Genomic DNA, 23,611 nt, shown 5'->3' on the forward strand with positions numbered 1-23,611 from the left:
TGGACTCCAACTCCCATCAGCACGGCCAATGATCAGGGATGATGGGAGTTGCAGTCCAACCAGCACATGGAGGGCTACAGGTTTCCAATCCTTGCTTTAATGTTTGCTGCACCTTAATAGCAATCTCTAAATGTGTCTCTTGTAGGGACAACCTTTACCCATTTTACAATTAACTGAGTTAGTGTAGTCAAACTCTAAGACAAAAAAAGTACCCAACTATTTTAAAATTACAAAAATTTATTAAGGAGAATAATACAAGAACAAAAAAGTTTGGCTTGCTTACTCTGCCAAAGAAGAAAGATTTAAAAATCCACATCTAAACTAGAAAGGCCATCCCAAATGTGTGTGTCTTTCAATTTCACAATATTGTGTCTGTACATCACCTACATGGTGATCTTGCCTATCCAGTCCTCAGATCCTTATGGGGTACCATGTCCACTCAGATGCATCTATCATAAACCAGAACCATCTGTTCTCTGTGAAAGTAGCTGCTGAGAAGTGTAATTATTCAAATCTGTAAATGGTAGCTTGTGGCATCCTCTCACTGGCAAAAAGCAGATCCATCTGGTTCCGCTCCTTCTATCAGATGACAATGGCACAGATACATTATTATCTGTCATCAGTCTGCTTCCAGGAGAGTGCCCCCCCATCCCTCAAATAGCAGGCACCAGAAGCCTGATCCAGACAGGGGACCACAGGAGGAGGTAAAGGGTTAAAGTTCCCTATTTTGCATGCCAGTGTTCTGAATTTGCCTCCCTACAAATGCAATTTACTTTTTAAAAATTATTCATGAAATTGCTAAATTCAGCTTTGTTTGGCTCTATGTGGGGATGAGTAATGCCCTTACAGAAAGAAGAAAATGCAAGTTTTCGTTTGTTTTGGGGTTGCTGTTTTTTCCTGCAAAGAGAAGTCAAATATCATGCAATGCAGCACAGAGTTGCAAGTGCCTCAGAGAATAAATGAATACAGCATCCAACACATGAATAAGATCTAATTGGCTGGACAAATTTATTCCAAATTTGGTTTTTCCAAGTCCTTTTCTCCTGAAAATAGTAACACAGGCACACACCTCCACTGAAAAATCTTTGAAAAGTCATTTAGATTTCAAATAGAAATTTAAAATCAGAATTTTTGCACACAGACTTAAATATTTGGCCTGCAACATACACTCTCCTAAAGTTGTCAAAAAAAGAAGAGGAGCCTGCTGGGTCAGGCCCATAGTCCAGTTAGTCCACAATCTTGTTCTCACAGTGGCCAACCAGAGGCCTATAGGAAGCCTGAAAGAAGTCCATGGCGAAAAATTCTTGTGGATTTTTAATAGAAGTGGATTCTAAAATATGTTGGATATGTTCTCCATTTACCTTGGCTCCAATGAAGTGTAAGTTATAAAATAGTATAGAAAAATATATATGTATATACACACACACAGCCAGCAATATGCTCTACATGAATTATTAAGCAATGACCATTGTCTATTGGGGGGGGGGTTAGTTTCTCACCATCCAAGTGAGCGCTTCATTTTATTTTATGACCAAGTAACAAAACCTAGCCATTCATTTTGAAATGCAGCTCCTCTTCCTTGTTAGGCTATTCCTCATCTCTAATATTTTGTAAAAGATACAGGAAAACACTTGAGTGTAATGTGGTTATGAAAATGCTGGTTGGTGCTCTATTCATCTGAAAAGCAAATGACTGGAAGTGTCAACCAACATGGCCCACAGAGAAATAAGGTCATCCTTGCACCTTCTGTGGCCTGACAAGCATGAAGCCACCCTGCCCTTCCTCTCCCTCCCCCACCACTAACCAGGAAACTTTAAACACTGAGCTGGATCAATACTAAGTTTGCCATGCTTTATTCCCATTGAAATCAACAGGGCTTAAGTTAGTCATGGCTAATTTGGCCCATTAATTTCAGTGGGACTCAAGCATGGCTAATTTAAGTCTGGATCCAATCCCACTGTTCCCTGAGAAGAAATATTGATGGTTAAACCCCTCTGGGCGCTGTAGCTCTGTGAGGGGAATAGGGGTCTCCTAACAACTCTCGGCACCTTTCCCAAACTACAGTCCCCAAGATTCCCTGGGGGAAGCTGTTTAAAGTGGTATGATACTGCTTTATATGTGTAGTGCTGATGGGGCCTTAAATGGTGGGGAACCTCAGGCCCAGAGGGGTGTACATAGGAAAATGCCTTATATCAAGTCAGACCATTGGTCCACCTGGCTCAGTATTGCTTTAATTGACTGGCGGCAACTCTCTGGGGCTCCAGCTTGAGGCATTTGCCACCCTACCCGGAGATCCAAAGATTGAATCTGGGACCTGCTGCATGCAAAGCAGATGCTCTTTCCCCTGTGTTCAGCCCTTCCCATGGTCTGTTTCCAAAAGGAAGCCAATAGTGAGGCCACGCATACTTGCCTGGGGTAGGACACTCCACTTGATTCTAGCCCTTCAGACTCTCATGCTGCCACGCTCCCTCCCCAGGCCATACCCCATACCAATCCTTGCCCTCCATAAGTGTTTCTACCTTGCTGGAATGGGTCCTTGAACTGTGATAATACTTCTTGTATGGAGAGTTGGGTGTGGGCTGTGTGCATGTAAAAACCTCTGACTTTTGCACACCTAGCCTCCTGCACTAAAAAAAGAGGCCACTTCTGTTCTGCCCAATTTTGATTCTGGCCCCACTCACCACTGGCATGCGACCCTGGAAAGATTGTGTATGAGGGAGTGTGGCCCTCAGGCTAAAAAAGATCCCTCGCCTCTGTTTGACATGTTGCTATATTCAAGACAGTGTATTCCACCTTCACACAAGGACAGATGATCTGGGGCACAGATTTCAGCCTGCCAAGAATCAAACATGCCATTTAAAAATCAAAACCACACACCCACATTTTCAGTCCTTACAGCAGCAAAGATAGACATTGTCCACATGGATTTCAAGTCTGACAAGATCTCAAAAGGCAGAGAAAGCTGAGCAAGATTTCCAGTGGCCAGAAGGCAAAGCCTCAGCACCTGGCATATCTGTTTGCCCTTATCTATGGACCTGCGAAACAGAACAAGTAATGCAAAACAAATAAACGTCAACTTGCTTGATTTGCAGAACCATAGGGTATCCAAGGCCACAGAACTCCGCTTTCCTTAGTGAAGAATCTCAACAGCCTTGGAGGAGAATTTTCTTTTGTTTTTTTCAAGATGGAATAAACACAGTCCGGTTTGCGAGTACCTCAGTTCAATCGTCTGCATATTTTCTCAGAAGTAAGTCTCACTGTATTTATTCCCATAAAAGCATGCACAGGACTGCAGGCTTAATAATTTATAGAAACAGATCTTTGTCAAGGGCTGTTAAGAAGTGGACCTTCAGGAAGACTCAATTTCTTGCTCAACCGGAGCACTCACGTTTGCGTCAGGATTTTTGGTCGTGCTTTTAAAGTGGACTCTCCGATGGCTAACTAGGTGAGAGCTCTGATTAAACCTCTTCCCACACTCAGGACACTCATAGGGCTTCTCACCTGTGTGGATTCTCTGGTGTTTGTTCAAGTCCGAGTTCCGGATGAAACTCCTCCCACATTCAAGGCACTTAAATGGCCTGTCCCCTGTGTGCATCCTCTGGTGTGCAAGGAGGGCCGAGCTATAGCTGAAGGTCTTCCCACAGAGCAGGCATTTGTAGCGTCTGTCCTCCTGGTGGGATTTGCGATGGACCAGGAGCTGGTGGATCATTCGGAAGCTGGCCGGGCAATCAGGGCAAGCGTGCAACTTCTCAGTGTGCGTTTTCTGGTGTGATATGAGGTGTGACTTGTGACCAAACCTCCGGTCACATTCAGTGCAGATGTAGGGCTTTTCACCCGTGTGGGTCCTCTGATGGGCTGAGAGGTTCGAGCTGGTGCTAAAGCACTTCCCACAGTCCTGGCACTCGTAAGGTTTTTCGCCTGTGTGGGTCCTCTCATGGGCACGAAGCTGTGAGCTCTGCCGGAATCCCCTCCCACATATCGCACACTTGTATGGCTTCTCCCCTGTGTGGATTCTCCAGTGCTTGATGAGCACTGAGCCTTCACTGAAGCATCTCCCACAGTCCGAACAGACATAAGATTTCTCCCCAGTATGAGTCCTGCGATGCACTATGAGTGCTGAACTGGTGTTAAAGCTTTTCCCACAATCAGTACATTTGTAAGGTTTCTCTCCTGTATGGAGTCTCCGATGGGTCAAAAGACTGGAACTGTGGCGGAAGCTTTTCTCACACACATCACATTTAAATGGCCTATCATTTGCATGAATTCTCTGAGGGCCAGCCTCATAGTCAAAGCAGATGTCCCCTGTGAACGTGTCCCGATGGGTTTCCAGATCCCTCTTACGGGCTTTTGACTGCTCAGAATCCGGGAAATCCTCACTCTCCTCTGATAAGGTATCATGCAGTTGTTCAGGATCCACTGGCATGGGATCCATTTGCTGGGGAGTTTCCTCTTCATTTTCTCTCTTGATCCAATCTTCAACTGCTAGAACAAAGAGTCTGCCATCAGTCATTTTATCTCCACAACGAGGCCACAAGCAATCTAAGCTATTGGGAGTATGATGGAAGGAAGAGGGGCATGTTATATCATGTAAAAACAATCAATAAGCTTCCAAGGACGACTTGAGAAATAAAAATGGAGATTGTTCTGAGAAGCCCAGCAGCAAACTCTTTGGCTGCTAAGAAACTAGTCAAATGTGACCTGTATTGGCTTAAAAAAAACCACATGCAAATTGGGTTGTATCCATCTACGCAATAGGAATACTTCCTCTTCCTTTCCTCTCCTCTCCTCGCATGCCCCTCCAAATCTGCAAGTTTGGGGGAATCTCCAGAACTGATTGGGAGCGGGCGTGCACAGGAAGAGGAAGTCCCAATTTGCAGATGGATACAGCCCTTTAACTCCCTCCCCCCCAAATGCTTTATAAATACAATTTTAAAATTCCCTTCCTGCTGTCCACCCTCACTCAAAGAAAATAATCAATTGTCTCAACTACCACAAGTCTTAGTTACTTAGTTAAGGGAGTCAACTGCAGGAAAACAGGGCGAGCGGCAGGAGGGAGGGAGAGAGAGAAGGCAGGGAGGGAAACAGGTGGGACAGCTCTGGGGCATTAGGTTACTGAGAGGGAGCACAGGGATCTGCCTCAGTGACTATACTAACTTTGACCTAACTGCACTTTCCAGATGTACCCTCAGCATTACTAATGTGATGAATACTGCGTTTTCCTTTTCGCACAATGAGAATGGGATTAAGAGATCCAGATAATACCAGATGATTTTTTTTGAAGTGCTTTTAAAGTGGATTCTCTGATGTCTAATGAGAAGCCCAGCAAGTGCCCTGTGTTGATTCTCTAGTGTGTGCAAAGTATGAATTGCAAATGAAGCACCTCCCATACTCAAGGCACTTGAAAGGCCCATCCCCAGTGGGCATCTTCTGATAAGCAGCTACAGCTCAGCCCTCCTTGGCTATTATGTCATTTTTCTGACCATCCTCTTTCACTTCCGTTTGCAAGGCTGATACAACCGCATGTGTATGAACTCATGCCATCAAAGGACCCTTGATACAGCATGTAAGGCTCAATACAGGCTCTCCCTGATGCACCCTTGTAAGATAAAAAGGGAACCCTAACAGAGTTTACTCGCAAACCCCATCTTGGAAGTAAGCAGCAGTTCACGTGAGCTGCTTAAATATTAGATGTAGAGGAACAGAGGAAGAGATGGGTGTGGATCAGTCCACATGAGGTTGATGCAAACCTATGTGAGGCTTATGCCAAGCATTTCTCACTGAAAGAATCAGCAAAAGGGAGACTGTGCTTATTGCCAGTTCTGCAGAAGAAGCAACCTTATCCCAAGTCCATCTAGATCAGTACTATCCACAATGGGCAGGGTTTCGGGCAGGAATCTTTCCAAGTCCTAACTGGAGTCCTTGCGCATGTAACGCATGTGCTCTACCACAGAGCTACAACCCTCCCCCTTCTACTTGCCCTCGTTTTAATTTGGCTACATTCCAAAAGAAAAGAAAAAACAGAGTACAAGCATACATAGACAAGAACTACGTGTGCACCTTGGCCTGATTTATTATTATATTATTATTATCTTTATTTATACCCCGCCCTTTTTCCAAACTGGAACTCAAGGCGGCTTCCTGATTTACTGATTTTGTTGCAACAGTTCCTGCTGCCATAAAGGCAAGCTGCCACTCACTCTTCTGTCTCTTGGGCAGTGGAGGGAACCAACCAACAAGCAAAGGTCCAGTTTGATGTGTGTGTTTTTGCCCTTACGTACATTCATTCCCATTTCAGATTCTGGATTGTAAATAGAGCATGAAAAGTTACAATGCAATCTAGGGGATGTAATATTGTGGCAGCACATTTAAATTAACTTGCTCTGTTGACATTTCCTAGGCCTCAATCCCAGTGCTTGGCAAACCTGCCCAGTGTTGTATAAAGCCTACAAGATGGGCTCAGATGCAACACCAAACTGGCTTGTCCTATTATAGCAAAATACTACCTCCTTAGAACTTGCTTCTTGGAGATGTAAAGCATGCCATGAGTCAGCCTTTCAGACAAGTACATGCACAACATACACAAATGTACCTCCTACATATGCCTCCATGTCAACGGCTGTTTCAGCAGTAAGCCATCTGATGGCTATGTTTAATCTCTACTGCCAGAGGCAATATGCCCCTGGATACCAGTTGATGGGAACTGCAAATGGGGAGAGTGCTACTGTTGCGCTCAGTTCCTGCTTGCAGGCTTCCCACAGACATCTGGTTGGCCGCTGTGAGAACAGAGTGATGGACTAAATAGGACCTTGGACAGATCCAGCAGGGCTCTTCTTAAGGACATCAGGATGCAAGTCTGGCAAGCTGTTTGCTCAGAAGAAAGCTGCTGGCCCGGGGCCAGCAATACTATCTGCAATAGCACCCAGGTCTTATCCTTCTGTTCCCAGTCCCGTATGTGAGATGACAGCAAGTTCTATCATGACCCAACCTACTCTGGATGTACTGTGGCAGTGCAGAAGACAAGACTTCAAACAACAGACATCACATGCCCTGTGGCAGAGGGGATACTCCAACTTTGTCCTCCGTTAATTTCCCCTCCTCTCCTTTGTTGTCCTCATTTTATTTTACTTTGATTGTACACCTTATCGGACAGGGACTTGTTTTTATTGTCTTATTTTATATACAGCACCATGTGCATCTAATAGTGCTATATAAATGAATAATAATAATAACATCAACAACTGACTCAGGGTTCAAAACAGACCAGCTGCCAAACAGATACCTGGATCTACTTTCTATTTTAAAGGAATCAGACCCTTACAGCACAACGCTATATAAGTCAACTGTAATAAGTGTCACTGAGTGCCAAGGGACTAAGTCTGAATATGATCGGAGTATTACAGAATTACCCTGTTGCTAAGCCTTTATCCCCCCCTCAAAAAAAAACCCCATCCATTTTCTCTAGAGTCAGTTGATTGGAAGGTTTTGGATTTGGAAGGTTCTGTGTTATGAGAGTCACTCTGTTTCCAGCATAAATTTGGTGGTAATGGTGGAGGGGAACAAATTCTGAATAGGACTTGATCTACAAATTTGTACGCAGTAGGTCTTTGGTTCAGTCCTCAGCATCTCCAAGAAGGGCTGGAAATGCTCCCTGTCTCAAACCCTGGAGAGCTGCTGCCAGGCAATGTAGACAATAGATGAGCCAGATGGACCAATGGCCTGATTCCATATAAAGCAGCTTCTGATGTTGCTATGTACACACAATGGAATGAGGTAGCAGAGTCCTAAGGTGTGGTTGAATGGACCGAAACATTTCAGACGGGGGGGGGGGGTTTTGGCGCTGCTGCCCAGCAGGGGAATGGGGAAGGGGAGATTCCATGCAAGTAGAAGACTAGCACAGAAGGAACCTCTCTCCCCAATATGCTAATTCTTGTTATTTGTAGGGAATGTTTAAATGGGGAAGCATTCAAAAATGGTGCACGCACACCCTTTGCAAACTTAAATGATATATTCCATTCTAACACTTCAGGCATGTACCACTTCATTCTGCTGCTTGATGAGCTGGAGAGTGGTCTACCCATGCAGGAGAATGAGGTGGCAGAATGGGTTGCAGGTGGAGGACTCCAGTTTTGAGTGTTCCCTTCATTAATTAAGCACACACACCACAAAATTTTCTTGAAATAAGAAACCTAGTCCAATCTTGGCCACATGTGCTCATTTTTTTTTAGCAAGGAATAGCATGAGTTTTTAAAGAAATGGGAGAATGCTACTGCACTCACGTCTTACCTGTGGTGTCCCACAGGCATCTGGTTGGCCATTGTGAAAACAGCATGCTGGATTAGATGAGCCTTTGGCCTGACTGAATAGCACTATTCTTAGCTTCTTAATGTAGGGAGATATTAAAAAATGTGACTGCCCACCTACAGTCGGAAGTAATCTAGTTCCCATTTTACCACTTTCATGATGCAAGGATCTTTCCACCCCCCCAACTAAAATCTTCTCAGGCCTATATTTGATATGAAAACCTAGGTGAGACATTGCATTCAACTCATAACCTTAGGGCAGGGCAGTCTTAAATGTATTCAAAGTAAATAAAAAAAATGTGGATTGAACTGCAAGCTAGGCAAGCAATCACACAACCCTTTCACCATGTGACAAACTCTACCAGGACATATTCAGCTCTAATGCTTCACTGTGCCACTTTAGAAGTGGCAATTAGCCCTGACTTACATTTTTGTTCTGCCTGATGAAGAGTTTTACATTACTTAAAAAGCTTGCCCATTTTTGCCCATAGAGATCTGCATCCAATGCCAGTCCTAGAAAGAGTAGACCCACTGAAATGAAAAGACATGACTAATTTAGGACCATTCATTTCATTGCGTCTACTCTAAATAGAACTTAGTTGAATAAAAACCAGTAATGATTTGAAATGAATGCTGATGAAAGTTAAAGAGGAAAGCACAAAAGCAGGACTACAGCTCAACATCAAGAAGACTAAAGTAATGACAACAGAAGATTTATGTAACTTTACAGTTGACAATGAAGACATTGAACTTGTCAAGGATTATCAGTATGTTGACACAGTCATTAACCAAAATGGAGACAATAGTCAAGAAATAAATAGACTAGGACTGGGGAGCACAACTATGAGAGAACTAGAGAAGGTCATCAAATGCAAACATATATCAGTGAACACTAAAGTCAGGATCATTCAGACCATGGTATTCCCAATCTCTATGTATGGATTTGAAAGTTGGACAGTGAAAAAAGCGGGTAAGAGAAAAATCAACTCATTTGAAATGTGGTGGAGAAGAGCTTTGCACATACCATGGACCGTGAAAAAGACAAACAATTGGATGTTAGAACAAATTAAACCAGAACCGTCACTAGAAACTAAAATGATGAAACTGAGGTTATCATACTTTGGACATATAATGAGAAGACATGATTCACTAGAAAAGACAATAAAGCTGGGAAAAGGGAGTAGAAAAAGAGGAAGACCAAACAAAAGATGGTTTGACTCCATAAAGGAAGCCACAAACCTGAACTCACAAGATCTGAACAGGGTGGTTCAGATGCTATTGGAGTTTACTGGTTCATAGGGTCGCCATAAGTCATAATCGAGTTGAAGGCACATAATGTACACAAAGAGACATGTCTAAAATTGCACTGTTATGAAGTACATACTTAAGAGTGCTCAACACGGATTAGTAGCCTCTTAAACACTATTACTGTAATGGAGGTACATTTAAAAACACAAGAATAATAAGGATGGATGCTTGTTACCTTGCATAGTATAGGTGAAGTGAGGGTTCTAACCTAGGTTACAGATTGCAAGTATACAGCCAGAGAATGATAGTTAACACGAATTAATTACAAGTATGAATAATTAATCTTGAGATGGTAAAGAGAAACTAAAAATAAAAATAGTTCAGCAGTAGGGTTGCCAGGTTCTTGGCCTGAGACTGATCCTGTATCTTTAGGAGAAGAGAAAGTCAGCCAAGTGCAGGTGTTCTTGCAACCCTGTAATGAGAAAACCCACAAGGTGGGATACTTTCTTCCCCCTACACAACTTTTAAAGATACAGAAGACCTCTTGGTTGTCACGCCCAGCCTCCAAGAGGTCTTCTGTATCTTTAAAGGTTGTGCAGGGGCAAGGGAGAATTCCACCTTGTGGTTTTTCTCATTACAGGGTTGCAAGGACACCTGCACTTGGCTGACTTTGTCTTCTCCTAAAGATACAGGATCAGTCTCAGGCCAAGAACCTGGCAACCCTATTCAGCAGTATGGTCACACGGACCGTTTCTGGAGCATCAAAAGATAGAGATTGAACAAGGAAAGTGTTATCTAGAAGGAACATATCACGATCTTGAAGTCTACTGATAGGGATTTCAGGATGCGGAGTTTTGCGCGTTTGTCCTTGATATAAAATCAGCAACCCTTCCCTACCTCGGCCGGCCCTGCTACCTCTACGCCTACGCAAGCGCTCCGCTCTCCATTTGAGCTGAGCCAACACAGCAACCAGCAAAATACTCCAGCGACAACCCCTATTAACATCCGTTTTCTTGGGTGGCGTCCACAGACTTGCCCTCATTTGCTTCCCTATCTCCCTTCAGCCGCCTTCCCTCAGGCACTTACCAGGGTCCATTCCTATCTTTATGCGTTTGTTTAGGTTTTATCCCGACGAGAAGCAGGGGTGCAGCACAGCAGAGCAAACACCCATAAGAGTCAGGCTGCGACCGCATTCCTGTGGCCTTTTGTGTTACCCCCGCGAAGCACCCTGGGAAATGGAGTCCTGATAGCCAAGGGGAAGCATAATGCTCAGGTCAGGGCATTCTGGGAATTGCAGTTCTGCTTGGGACTGGACTACAAGGCTGTTGCTCTCTACACATACTCTCAAAACCAGTGCTAAACCGTGTGTGTGTGGGGGGGGGGAAGGGTGGAAAGAGTGCTGGTTTCAGAGACATTCTTGTAAGTCACAGAACTGCACCTGAAATCAGTTGTCTCGTAATCCCAGAATATGAGTGCTGTCTTGCCCGGCCTAAGGCGACGTCTCGGTACTGATTACATTTTCCCATTCTGAGCTCCGGCAAAAATTAAACGAAAAACGACGAAGACAAAGGCAGCAAAATCTGGGCAGTATTCAAAAGAAAAAGGCAAAAATGGGGACAAGGAAGAGCATACCTCTTTATTATCTCCTCCTGTACTCCAGGCTGTGCTTGGCAAACAACATAAAGATGATTTCCAGAGATGGGAAATTATATGCACGTGAACTGTCCTGTATAAGATAATTTAGTAGTTGTTATCTAACGGCAAAACTAGGAATGAAGCGGGGAAGGCTGGGTGAAATGATTCGCGCTTTGTTAATTTAATTTAAATTCTACTTGAATTCATGAAACACGCTTCCGGAGTTCTCTAGTTCTCGCGGGTCACTTTGGAGGATTTGCCTTAATAAGCATGCTTGATAGTGGAAGAGCTTTAAAAAGAAAAAGCTACGCCCAACGTGGGGCTCGAACCCACGACCCTGAGATTAAGAGTCTCATGCTCTACCGACTGAGCTAGCCGGGCTTGTAATAAAAATGTTTGTAACTAGTCTAGTTAACATGTAATTTTTACAATCCCTGCACTTTTGTAGTTGAATATGGAATTCGCTCACCGTATCTGTCTATGAATTATAGTCAAAACCTAGCCTATCGTATTGTTCCAGAGTGCAGGGCGTAAATTTTAAAGCATACCTCAAATATGCACATGACGAAGTTGGATTAATAATGTCAAAGCGTTGTTTGGTGGCTTTTTAAAAAGTTCTGTAATTGAATTGCCTCTTATAAAGATAACAAAGCCCCATTTCGCACGTCATCCCAATTTTTTTCTTTAGGTTATTATCACGTATTCACAATTTTTTGATTCGTCTTAGATTTTCACTGTTGTTGGTGTTGCTACAAAGGTGGCTGTATAATTCAGAAACATTGCTTATTAAGGACGTGCGATCAGCACTTTCCTTGCTTATTTTACACTGTATGTATCCAGATAAAAATATTTTTTGGGAAAATAATATTTATAATGTGGCAGCGTCAACAACAATATACCTGAAGAACATAGTTTTGAACAGCGTGCAGGGTAGAGAAAAGAGAAAAATGGATTACCGTGCTGTTTCTGCCCGGTTTCGAACCGGGGACCTTTCGCGTGTGAGGCGAACGTGATAACCACTACACTACAGAAACCAGCTGGCCGATGTCATTTCATATATGCTACAATACTTTCAAAATGGAAACACGCGTTTAACAAATAAGGCTCTGAATTTTCTTGCTAATATCCATCTTTCCATGGGAGCAAGGGCTTCATATCTTCGGGGGGGGATGTAAGCAAAAGGCATCAGTGCGGGAAACCTGGGAAACAGTAGGACTGGAATAGGACAAGTAGTGTAATCTTATACATATCTATTCAAAAGTAAGCCGCAATGAGGTCAATAGAACTAAGTGTGTGTAGGATTGCAGCTTAACATTTTTAGCTTGCTACCACTGTTGAATCATGTACTTCCAACAAGGGCTGGCATATGAAGAAAATAGTGTTAATCTTTATCCCATGTTATTAACCGTAGGAAATGCATCAAAACTGTCCAATCCACACCAACATCAATGTCTTTTTTCCAAAGGGGAAGCATATGTAGGCTGGTGTGGTGGGGAGTAAGGGAAATGTAATTAGTGAGGTCAGAAGATAATAAAATGCAGAAAAGTACAAACAATTATAATTATGTTAAGTGGCCATTCACAACAAAAGGAAAAACAAAACCAGTTGTGTTGATAACACAGTCATCCTGGCATTGGTAAGCCAATGTAGTGTGATAAAAATCCACTGCAAACTGGAATACCTGGTTAACACTCCATGCATTAAGTAAAATAGACTACAGTCCCTGAACGTTTATGGCATAGTAAAAGTGTCAGGCTTTAAGGTGCCAAAATACTCTTTTAAAAAAATAACATAATAAACAAGTATAGCAGCCAACATCAGATAATAGTACAAGCAGAAAGGAATAATACATCAATAGATATAGAGAGTATATAAGAGTGAATCAACCAGACAAGTCAAACCAAAGGTAAGTAACATCTTACCACAAATCCCATTTCTCCCCTAATTCAATTTATAGATTTAGGTGGGGAAATTATGTTGTACATGTCACTTCACATAATTTAAAAAAATTCTCATTTCAAAAGAAAATCAATTTTTGTTCCAAAGCTGGAGAAATGCATGTGACATGTACAATTTCTGCCTATATGTGTTAATATAATCCATAAATCCTCCTCTAGGATGCACACCTTAACGTGGTGAGGGGGTTTGAGAGTGTTGACTAAGCTGAGAGCAATGCCGTCAGGAGTCTAGACCAAGAGGCTAGACTCCTAGCAGGGGCACCCAAGGCGGAATGGTCAAAGCTGAGACACCAGACTAAGATGCATCCAACCTCAGAGGAAGGCAATGGTAAACCACCTCTGAATACCTCTTACCACGAAAACCCTTATGAACAGAGTATCCAAAATGCAACACGAGATAGTGCTGGAAGATGAGACCCCCAGGTCAGAAGGCACTCAACGAGCTACTGGGGAAGAACAAAGGATGAGTAGCACTGTGACTAATGATGCAGCTGGGTCAAAGCCGAAAGGAAGCCCAGAGGCTGATCCACACAGATGTGAGAGTCTGGAGTTGTATGAATGACACAATAGGAACATGGAATGTGAGAAGCATGAACCAAGAAAAGTTAGAAACTGTCAAGCAAGAAATGGAATGCATCAACATTACAATACTTGGTGTGAGCAAACTAAAATGGATGGGAATGGGACATTTTCAATCAGGCAACTACAAACTATTTTATGCAGGAAATGAGAAATTAAGAAGAAATGGGGTTGCTTTAATAGTGAGAAGTGATGTAGCAAAAACAATTAGGAGCTACAACACAAGGTCTGAGCGAGTTATATCAATGAGATTAAACGGGAAACCTATCAACATAACCATCATCCAAGTCTATGCTCCCATGGCAAACGCAGAAGAGGAATTGGAGAGATTTTATGCAGAAGTACAGGAAGAAATTGATCACACATCAAAACAAGATGTGCTGATAAGCATGGGGGACTGGAATGCAAAAGTGGGGAACAGAGAAAAATTAGGAATTGTGGGGAAATGGGGCCTAGGAGACAGAAATGAAGCAGGAGAAAGACTTATTGAATTCTGTGAAGCCAATAATTTGTTTCTTGCAAACACATTTTTTAAGCAACCGAAGAGACGACTGTACACATGGACATCACCAAATGTTCAATATAGGAATCAAATTGATTATATAATTGGTAGCAGAAGATGGAGAAGTTCCATACTTTCTGTGAAAACAAGACCAGGAGCAGACTGTGGTACAGATCATGAACTGGTCATTTCAAAAATCAGAGTAAAGCTAAAGCAGACCAACAAAGCAATCATAATGCCAAAATACAACTTAAATAACATCCCAGAAGCATATAAAGATCAAATAAGGAACAGGTTTGAGGCTTTCAACTTAGCTGACAGAGAACCAGAAGAGCTATGGAATGAAGTCAGAGACGTTATCAGGGAAGAATGCAAAAAGACAATACCTCTTGTTAAAAAGAGCAAAAGACCTCAATGGATGACTGAAGAAACTCTTAAAATGGTTAAAGAGAGAAGGAAAGCAAAAGCAAAAGGAGATAGAAACACAGTCAGAACCCTAAATGCAACAATACAGCGACTAGTACGCAGAGACAAAGAGAACTATTACAATAGTTACTGTATAGAAATAGAGGACAACAAAAAGGGTAGAACAAGATCCCTGTTCCAAAAGATTAGAAAAATGAAAGCAAAATTTAAACCAAGAGTAGGGATGTTGAATAATCAACAGGGGAACACACTGACTGACCGAGATGAAATAAAAGGAAGATGGAAGCAATACACTGAAGAACTCTATAAAAGAGATGCCAGGATGACAGATTCATTCATGGAGGAACCATATGATGAAGAACCAGGAATTTTAGAATGTGAGGTGAAAGCTGCTCTTAAAATTCTAGGAAGAAACAAATCACCAGGGATAGATGGCATACCAATAGAGTTACTACAAACTACTGAGACTGAATCTGTCCAAATTTTGACTAAAATCTGTCAAGAAATATGGAAAACTAAACAATGGCCCACAGACTGGAAGCGTTCCATATACATCCCAATTCCAAAGAAAGGGGATCCCAGGGAATGCAGTAATTACCGAACTATTGCCTTAATATCCCATGCAAGTAAAGTAATGCTCAAGATTCTAGAACTAAGGCTCTTACGATACATGGAGCGAGAAATGCCAGACGTCGAAGCTGGATTTAGAAAGGGAAGAGGTACCAGAGATCATATGGCAAACATAGGCTGGATAATGGAACGGAGCAAGGAATTTCAGAAGAAAATTACCCTGTGCTTTATAGATTACAGCAAAGCCTTTAATTGTGTAGATCATGAAAAACTATGGAATGCTTTAAAAGAAATGGGGGTGCCACAGCATTGATTGTCCTGATGCACAACCTATACTCTGCTCAAGAGGCTACTGTAAGGACTGAATATGAAGAAACCGATTGGTTCCCCATCGGAAAGGATGTGAGACGGGGGTGTATTTTACACCCTATTTTTTTAATCTATAAGCAGAACATATCATATGGAAAGCGGCATTGGACCAAGATGAAGGTGTGAAAATTGGAGGGAGAAATATCAATAATTTAAGATATGCAGACGATACCATACTACTAGCAGAAACCAGTAATGATTTGAAACGAATGCTGATGAAAGTTAAAGAGGAAAGCACAAAAGCAGGACTGCAGCTGAATGTCAAAAAGACTAAAGTAATGACAACAGAAGTTTTATGTAACTTTAAAGTTGACAATGAGGACATTGAACTTGTCATGGATTATCAATACCTCGGCACAGTCATTAACCAAAATGGAGACAATAGTCAAGAAATCAGAAGAAGGCTAGGACTGGGGAGGGCAGCTGTGAGAGAACTAGAAAAAGTCCTCAAATCTAAAGATATATCACTGAACGCTAAAGTCAGGATCATTCAGACCATGGTATTTCCAATCTCTATGTATGGATGTGAAAGTTGGACAGTGAAAAAAGCAGATAAGAGAAAAATCAACTCATTTGAAATGTGGTGTTGGAGGAAAGCGTTGTGGATACCATGGACTGCGGAAAAGACAAATAATTGGGTGTTATAACAAATTAAACTAGAACTATCACTAGAAGCTAAAACGATGAAACTGACTTTGGACACATAATGAGAAGGCAGGATTCACTAGAAAAGATAATAATGCTGGGAAAAACAGAAGGGAGTAGAAAAAGAGGAAGGCCAAACAAGAGATGGATTGATTCCATAAAAGAAGCCACAGACCTGAACTTACAAGATCTGAACAGGGTGGTTCATAACAGATGCTCTTGGAGGTCTCTGATTCATAGGGTTGCCATAAGTCGTGGTCGACTTGGAGGCACATAACAACAACAGTATAATCCATAAATGGGCCAGACCACAAAAAAATCCATAGGCTTTGCTTTCCCCTAAGCCATTTTCATGGTTAAAGTTATTTTTTCTGCCATGACTACATTCCACATTCTGTGGAGTCATGCTTTGAGTGTCACAAAGTTTCTGCCAATTTTCAGTTTTTAGCGATCTCTAACCTAGCTGCCAGTAATAGATATTAAGGATTTACACGTTAGGTCCTCATTTTCCCCCTCCCATATGTTAAGGAGTGCTAATTGTGGGGAAACAAGTACTTTCTGTTTGTTATTGTTGTACTGTCCTTAAAAATCATATCCTCTCCAACAACTATGTCTTTTTGAGCAACAGCTGTGCTAAATATAGCAAAGACTCTTCATTGTTACCAGTGTTCTTATGCACCTAAAAACACTGATGTTTTTAGGGCTTAAGCACAGTATGCTCAGCACAACATCAGAAATTGTTTCAGAGAATCTGTTGTCTGCGTCCACAAGACATCACTGGTTAAAATCACTTGGGATTTTTTTTAAAAAGCCATTGTGGGATCAGGTGGTGGATCATGTTAATGGGCAGCATGGCTTAATTTGGGGGTAGTGGTGGAGTTTGGTAGTAGAAAGGAAATGCTCAAAGAGCTCATACGTAGCCAGCACCTTCTGATCTGGAAGTCCTTCCCTCTGATGACAGGAATGCACTCTGCATCTGGGCAGAGGCCCTTGATCCAGTCTCACTTCATATATACCAAGGTAGAGTCCTAGCACTAAAAGTAGATACTGGGAACAAGCTTTGGTGAGACCTGTGGCTAACTGCCCCTGGCCAAGTGGACTGCTTGTTTTGGTTAAGGGGGGGGGGCTCACAACCAACCCTTGGAGCCTCTTGGCCCTGTTGCTGCTCCTCCTCTTGTTCTTGCTGACTTTTCTACTTGCCCGTTCTGAATGAGCAAGCAGTGAGAGGAATGAGGAAAAGTGGCAGTGACCTCCACACACCTCTTCTGTTTCTTTGTGGCAACAAAATGACTCCCACCTTAAATTATACTGTTTAAATGTAGGTTTGGGGTAACCAGGAGATGATTTTGTGTGGATGCTTTTGTGTGAGCTTTGTTCAGTTCTGCAACTCTGAACAAATTCCTTGGCTCAGAACTCTTTATTTCAAAGTGTATGTCTTCTGCACCTGGATCTGGTTGGTGGACCCCCATGTTCTAGTAAAACACAAAGAAGATTCTGCAAGTCTAAAGTCTGCCCCACCCCTATTCTACTTAGTGTAAGCTTATATGTTAGAAATAGGTGCTGGGGCTTAGCCTTGAGGTAAATTGAATCCTGATTAGTGTAGAACAAATTGTTTATTAGTATTGCTCAACCATGGAGTAAGCATATGTCAGTAATCCAAGATCTACTGTTTTAAAAAAGCTTAACTATGGCAATACATCCAGTGTCAAGTCACTATCTTGATTGCATTGTGCTTTGGGATGTTCAAAGACTCAACAAAATTAGTTATTTCACAATAAACAAGATCCTGGTCTTTTTGATATGGGACACCTTTCCTTGCTGGTACATTGGTTTTTTCACCTGCTACCTAACCACTGCTCATCTATCCTGCAATCTTGGATTTATCCTCTGTCTTTTTTTCTTTTTCTTTCAGATAAGCATGGGCTGGTAACTTCTGTGGCCATATTTGCAAGGCTTATGTATGATCCACGTGTATTAGAACATCTCCTCTAAAAAAATTAGAATTAATATCAGTTCTGGGGTGGAGAGCCAACTTCAACCACGATCCTTCCAGAAGCCCAGCTGTAAACACCCCTGTGATGCATCCTTCCCTGGCTCTCCCTGTCAGGTTCCTACCTGCGCGTGGCTACTGCCTGTCACTAGGCACCACCAGGGACTCCACCAGTCCGGACCGCACTCTCTTATGGTTTATCTATCCGCTCTAGCACAGATCTCAACAGATCCCCCTGCTAGGCAACCACCAGTCACGTCCTAATACTAGTATTCCCAGAGACTCTGAACACTGGTATTGTTATTCTCTTCACCGCTGCCACCATTTGTTACAGTTCCCCTTCAGCCTTGGTCATTACCTTACCCTCCCTTCTGGTCTGTGAAACCCCAGCCAAGGATCAGGCCTTTGGTAAACCAAATTAAGTATTTATTAAAGATAACAAAGCTAACAAGATTAACAAGATTTCTTCTTAAGGCACATAAGCATATGGTTTTACTCAATACTAATCCGAACTCCACCTCCCTCCTTCTTCACGCTCTCCTGGCAAACAACTCTCTCAAACCCCACCAAGCAATCCACTCTTTCTCTTCTCCCCCCCAGATTCCACTCTCCCTCTTCCTTTTATACATTCAGCCATTTTAAACACTCAGCCAATCATCTCGCATTCTACTGCCCATTCACTCCCCCTCTTTCACTCCACTTACCATGTATCTTCTAAAACAACATCACTTACCATATATACATTAATATAGGAACATCACATTTCCCCCCCCCCCAAACAACAGCAGAGTATTATTCCTGTTCCAGGATTTATACGTCGCGTTAACAAATAAAAGTCTCTATAGGGAAAATGTCTTTCTTTGTTCCTCTGTCTGGTCACGTCACTGCAGTCCCAGCCACTTGCCTGGAAAGTCCATCGGCCAGTACATTGTCCTTGCCTTTGATGAACTGGAAGTCCACTTGATAGTCCTGTAGGGCCCAGGACCACCTCTGCAGCATAGTGTTATGGTTTTTCATAGTCTGCAACCATAACAAGGCCCGATGATCCGTAGTCACTGTGAATCTTCGTCCCCACACGTATGGGCGCAACTTGTTCAGTCCCCACACGACCGCTAGGCACTCCTTCTGGACCGACGAATAGTTTTTCTCCCTCGGCGTCAGCTTGCGACTCAGGTACACCACTGGATGTCTGGTGCCTTCTCTCTCCTGCAGCAAGACGACTCCCAGCGCGAGGTCCGGCGCATCTGTAGCCATGATGAATGGTTTCTCATAGTCTGGTGCTATTAATATGGGTCCTTGGCACAAGGCTTGCTTCAGTAGATCAAAAGCCTTCTGACATTCATCCGTCCATACCACACGCTCAGAACACTTCTTCTTTGTTAATTCATGCAAGGGGGTTGCTATTTCCCCAAAATTTCTCACAAACTTCCTATAAAATCCAGCCACACCCAGAAATGCCCTTACTTGTTGTTTGGTTAAGGGGATCGGCCACGCTTGTATTGCCTCCACCTTGCTCCATAAGGGGGTGATTTTCCCACTCCCTACCTTATGTCCTAAATAGATTACTTCCTTTAGTCCAAACTGGCATTTCTTAGCTTTTATTGTGAGGCCTGCTTTTCTTAAGGCCTCCAATACTGTTGTCAGGTGTTGGACATGCTCAGGCACCGACTTGCTAAAAATGGCCACGTCATCGATATAGGCCACTGCAAAATCTGACATGCCTCGCAACACAGTATTGATTAGCCTCTGAAATGAACTTGGTGAGTTCCTTAGTCCCATGGGTAAGGTCACAAACTCATATAACCCATCTGGTGTACTGAAGGCAGTTTTGGCTCTGGATTGCTCGTCTAGTTCCATTTGCCAAAATCCTTTACAGAGATCTAGTGCAGAGATAATGGTTGCTGCCCCCAATAACGCTAACATAGCGTCTACCCTAGGCATAGGATACGCATCTGGGACAGTAATTTTATTGATTAGCCGATAATCAATGCAAAACCTTGTCGTGCCATCTTTTTTCGGAACCAGGACAATACTTGAGGCCCAGGGACTGATGGATTCCCTGATCACTCCTAATTCCAGCATCTCTTCCACCTCCTTTTTGATCTCATTCAAAACTTTCCCATTCACATGGTACAGAACAGATCTGATTGGGGCATGATCTCCAGTATCAATGGAATGTATAACTATACTGGTTCGGCCAGGTTTGTTGCTAAAGAGATTCCTATAGGTTTTCAAAACTCTCAGAATCTCCTCTTTTACTTCCTCCTTCACCTCCTCTGACCATTCCACTTGATCTACCCCTCCTTTGTCTTTGCTTTCCTGTACCAAATCTGGAAGTTCAGGCCCACTTCCCTCAGGGAATAAGGTAACTTGCAACACCTTTGCATCCCTGGTATGGTAAGGCTTTAACATATTTACATGAACCACTTTGCTTTTGTTTAATTGGTCTGTGGTGATTACATATGTCACTGTGTCAAGCCTTTCTCTGATGGTATATGGTCCTTCCCAGTTAGCCTGTAATTTGTCATGTTTCCTGGGTATGAACGCCATAACCATATCTCCCACATCATACACACGTTCTCTGGCTGTTCTGTCATACCAGTAACTTTGCTTCTCCTGTGCATGACTCAAATTCTCTTTCACTACTTCCATCATTGATGTTAATTTATTGCGGAATTCCAATACAAAATCTACTACAGAAGTTTTGTACTCTCCCAGAGTTCCTTCCCATGAATTTTTTAGCAGTTCCAAAGGTCCCCTCACTTTTCTAGTGAACATGAGTTCAAAGGGTGAGAAGCCTGTTGACTCCTGAGGGACTTCTCTGTATGCAAATAAGAAGCATCCCAACCGTTCATCCCAGTCTTGTGGGTGATCTTGAACATAGCTTCTTATCATGCCCTTCAAAACTCCATTGAATCTCTCAGTTAGCCCATTAGTGGCGGGATGGTAAGTAGTGGTCTTTAGATGTTTTAGACCACAACATTTCCACATACATTGCATCACTTCTCCCATGAATACACTGCCTTGATCTGTCAGCACTTCATGAGGGAAACCCAGCCTCATAAAGATTTTTAATAAAGCCTCTGCCACTACAGGGGCTTCTACAGATCTCAGTGCTTCTGCGTCTGGGTACCTGGTGGCAAAATCCACCACCACCACTAGATATTTCTTGCCATGCCTTGTGGGTCTGGAAAAAGGGCCCACCAAATCTATTCCCACTCTATAAAAGGGTTGTCCAATTATAGGAAGGGGCTTTAAGGGTGCCTTGGTCTTTACTCCACTCTTTCCCACCTTTTGGCATATTCCACAAGATAGACAATGTTGTTTTACATCCTTGGAGATATTTGGCCAATAATAATGTGCAGCCAATCTCCTCTTGGTCTTTTTTATACCCAGATGTCCTGCACATGGGACATCGTAGGCTACCTCTAGCAATCTGGTTCTGTATTTGCTAGGTACTATCAATTGCTTCACTGGTTCACATTCATCCTTTCTCTCAGCAGGCATCCACAGTCTATATAAAATCCCATTCTCACACACAACTTGATTCCTCAGTTTGTCAGTGAAAGGAATCTGTTGGGTCAGCGCTTGTTCCTTTATCTGCTTCAGACTTATATCTTTATGCAGCTCTTCCCTGAATTGATCTGCTTCTTCCCCAGAGACCACTTGATACAGTCTGTCTTCTTCAGCAGGCCTGCTAGTGGTTGCTATGGTGACCTGAGGCTGGTTAACAGATTCCACCCTGTTTGTTTCAGCCCCCCTTAATATGGCTTCTTTTTCTCTGCCAATTTGCTGTCTGGTCACTACATAGATCTTTCCTTGGGCGCCCATTACATCTCTTCCCAGTATTACTGGTTCTTGTTGCTGGGCATTAATACCAACTTTATATTGGCCCTTTCAGCCTCTCCATTCCATTTTCACTAGGGCCACAGGCAAACTCTCTGGTTGACCCCTCACTCCTTGGATAGTCACTGTTTCCTGAGGTAATATTTCTTCAGATTTTATTAAATCTGGCCTCAGTAACGTCTGAGCGGCACCAGTGTCAAGCAATGCCCAATAAGTTGCCCCTTGTACACTCACTTCCTCTCTCAGACTTGAATCAAGGTCTGTTACTTCTGTCCAGTTTATCTGGCAAAACTGAACCTTTTTCGCTGCTTCTAAAGCCTTGGGCTCTGTTTTCACTGCCCTTGTTTGAGAAGGATTACTAATGGGGTTGGCAACCTCACATTGAAAACGTAGGTGCCCCGGTCTACCACATTTGTAGCATAATTTCTCCTCACTTTTAGGGTACACAGATCCACTCTGGGGTGTCCTGTGCCCTTCAGATTTTAATGGAGGACTCACTCGCTGTGGTACCACATCCCTTCTGCCAGCACTATATGGTCTGGGTTTAAACTCTCTTGATGTTTTCCCCACCCAGCCAGTTCTATTGGAGGCAAAGTGATCCGCCAACTCTGTGGCCTCCTGCACAGATGTAGGGGAACGGTCTTTGACCAAGAGCCTTATTTCTGGTGGTAACTGATGGTATAATTGATCCAGTATCATGAGGCTTTTCACCTCTTCCACTGACTGAGCTTTGGCACTACTCATCCACTTTCCAAATATATCCATCAACTTTGCTCCCAGTTCCACAAAAGACCTCCCTGTCTGTTTCTGGCAGTTTCTGAAAAGCTTTCTAAAATAATCAGGCCCCAGTCTGAATCTTTTAAACACTGCTTCCTTGAATTCAGCATAGGTGACGGGCCTGTCTGAGGGGAAATATTGGTATACCTCAGCCAATTCCCCTTTAATCAGGTTTGATAAATACTGCATGTATTTGTCTTCAGGTAGCCCCCACAACTGAGCTGCTTTTTCAAAGGTGCTGAGGTAAATTTGAGGATCTTGACCAGGCTCATAGACAGCAAAGTCCTTTGGAGTAATTTTTATTTTTGCTCCATCTCTGTCTTTCCTTGTCTCCTCAGAGTGAAATTTCTCTCTATCAAATTTTAACTTTTCTACTTGTAATTCAGCATCCAATGCTCGTTGCTTCTCCCTCTCCTCAAACCCCAATCTCATTCTCTCAATTTCCAACTCCCTCTGTTTTTCCTTCTCTGCACCTTCCATCCTCAATCTCTCAGCTTCCATCTTCAATCTCTCAGCTTCCAACTCCCTCTGCTTGTCTTTTTCCTCAGCCTCCCATCTTAACTTCTCTCTTAAGTACTCTATATAAGCGGGATTGCTTAAATATCCTTCTGGGGTCTCTTCCCTGACAGGTTGTTTTTGCTGGGCAGTAGCAAATCCTATAAGTGCTACCCTCAATTCATCTACCCCTTTACCCTCGTGAGGTAAATTGAATGTTATGCACTTCTCCACCAGCTCCTCTCTTTTCATTTTTATGTATTCAGCCATG

At 42.8% G+C, this 23,611-nt stretch overlaps 1 protein-coding gene and 2 non-coding genes across 5 annotated transcripts; all 3 read right to left on the reverse strand.

Annotated features, from left to right (window-relative positions):
- Window positions 1-219: 219 nt before the first annotated feature.
- On the reverse strand, window positions 220-10,785 carry LOC133380901 (zinc finger protein 239-like). Of its 3 annotated transcripts, none has more exons than XM_061619095.1 (2): window positions 10,635-10,785; window positions 220-4,544 (listed from the first exon to the last, which is right to left on the reverse strand). In XM_061619095.1, exons 1-2 carry the CDS (start codon window positions 10,739-10,741, stop codon window positions 3,350-3,352), a joined length of 1,302 nt encoding a protein of 433 aa, XP_061475079.1. In that variant the 5' UTR covers window positions 10,742-10,785; the 3' UTR covers window positions 220-3,349. The 3 variants fall into 3 exon arrangements, with proteins under 3 accessions (XP_061475079.1, XP_061475081.1, XP_061475080.1); XM_061619097.1 differs by having other exon boundaries at window positions 220-4,479; window positions 10,635-10,726; XM_061619096.1 differs by having other exon boundaries at window positions 220-4,482; window positions 10,635-10,726.
- Window positions 10,786-11,491: 706 nt separating this feature from the next.
- TRNAK-CUU (transfer RNA lysine (anticodon CUU)) lies at window positions 11,492-11,564 on the reverse strand. The gene has a single exon. It is a non-coding gene; the product is annotated as a tRNA-Lys (tRNA).
- A 580-nt stretch (window positions 11,565-12,144) lies between these two features.
- On the reverse strand, window positions 12,145-12,217 carry TRNAV-CAC (transfer RNA valine (anticodon CAC)). The gene has a single exon. It is a non-coding gene; the product is annotated as a tRNA-Val (tRNA).
- Window positions 12,218-23,611: the final 11,394 nt, after the last annotated feature.

The sequence above is a fragment of the Rhineura floridana genome, chromosome 3, assembly GCF_030035675.1.
Source record: "Rhineura floridana isolate rRhiFlo1 chromosome 3, rRhiFlo1.hap2, whole genome shotgun sequence".
NCBI lineage: Eukaryota > Metazoa > Chordata > Lepidosauria > Squamata > Rhineuridae > Rhineura > Rhineura floridana.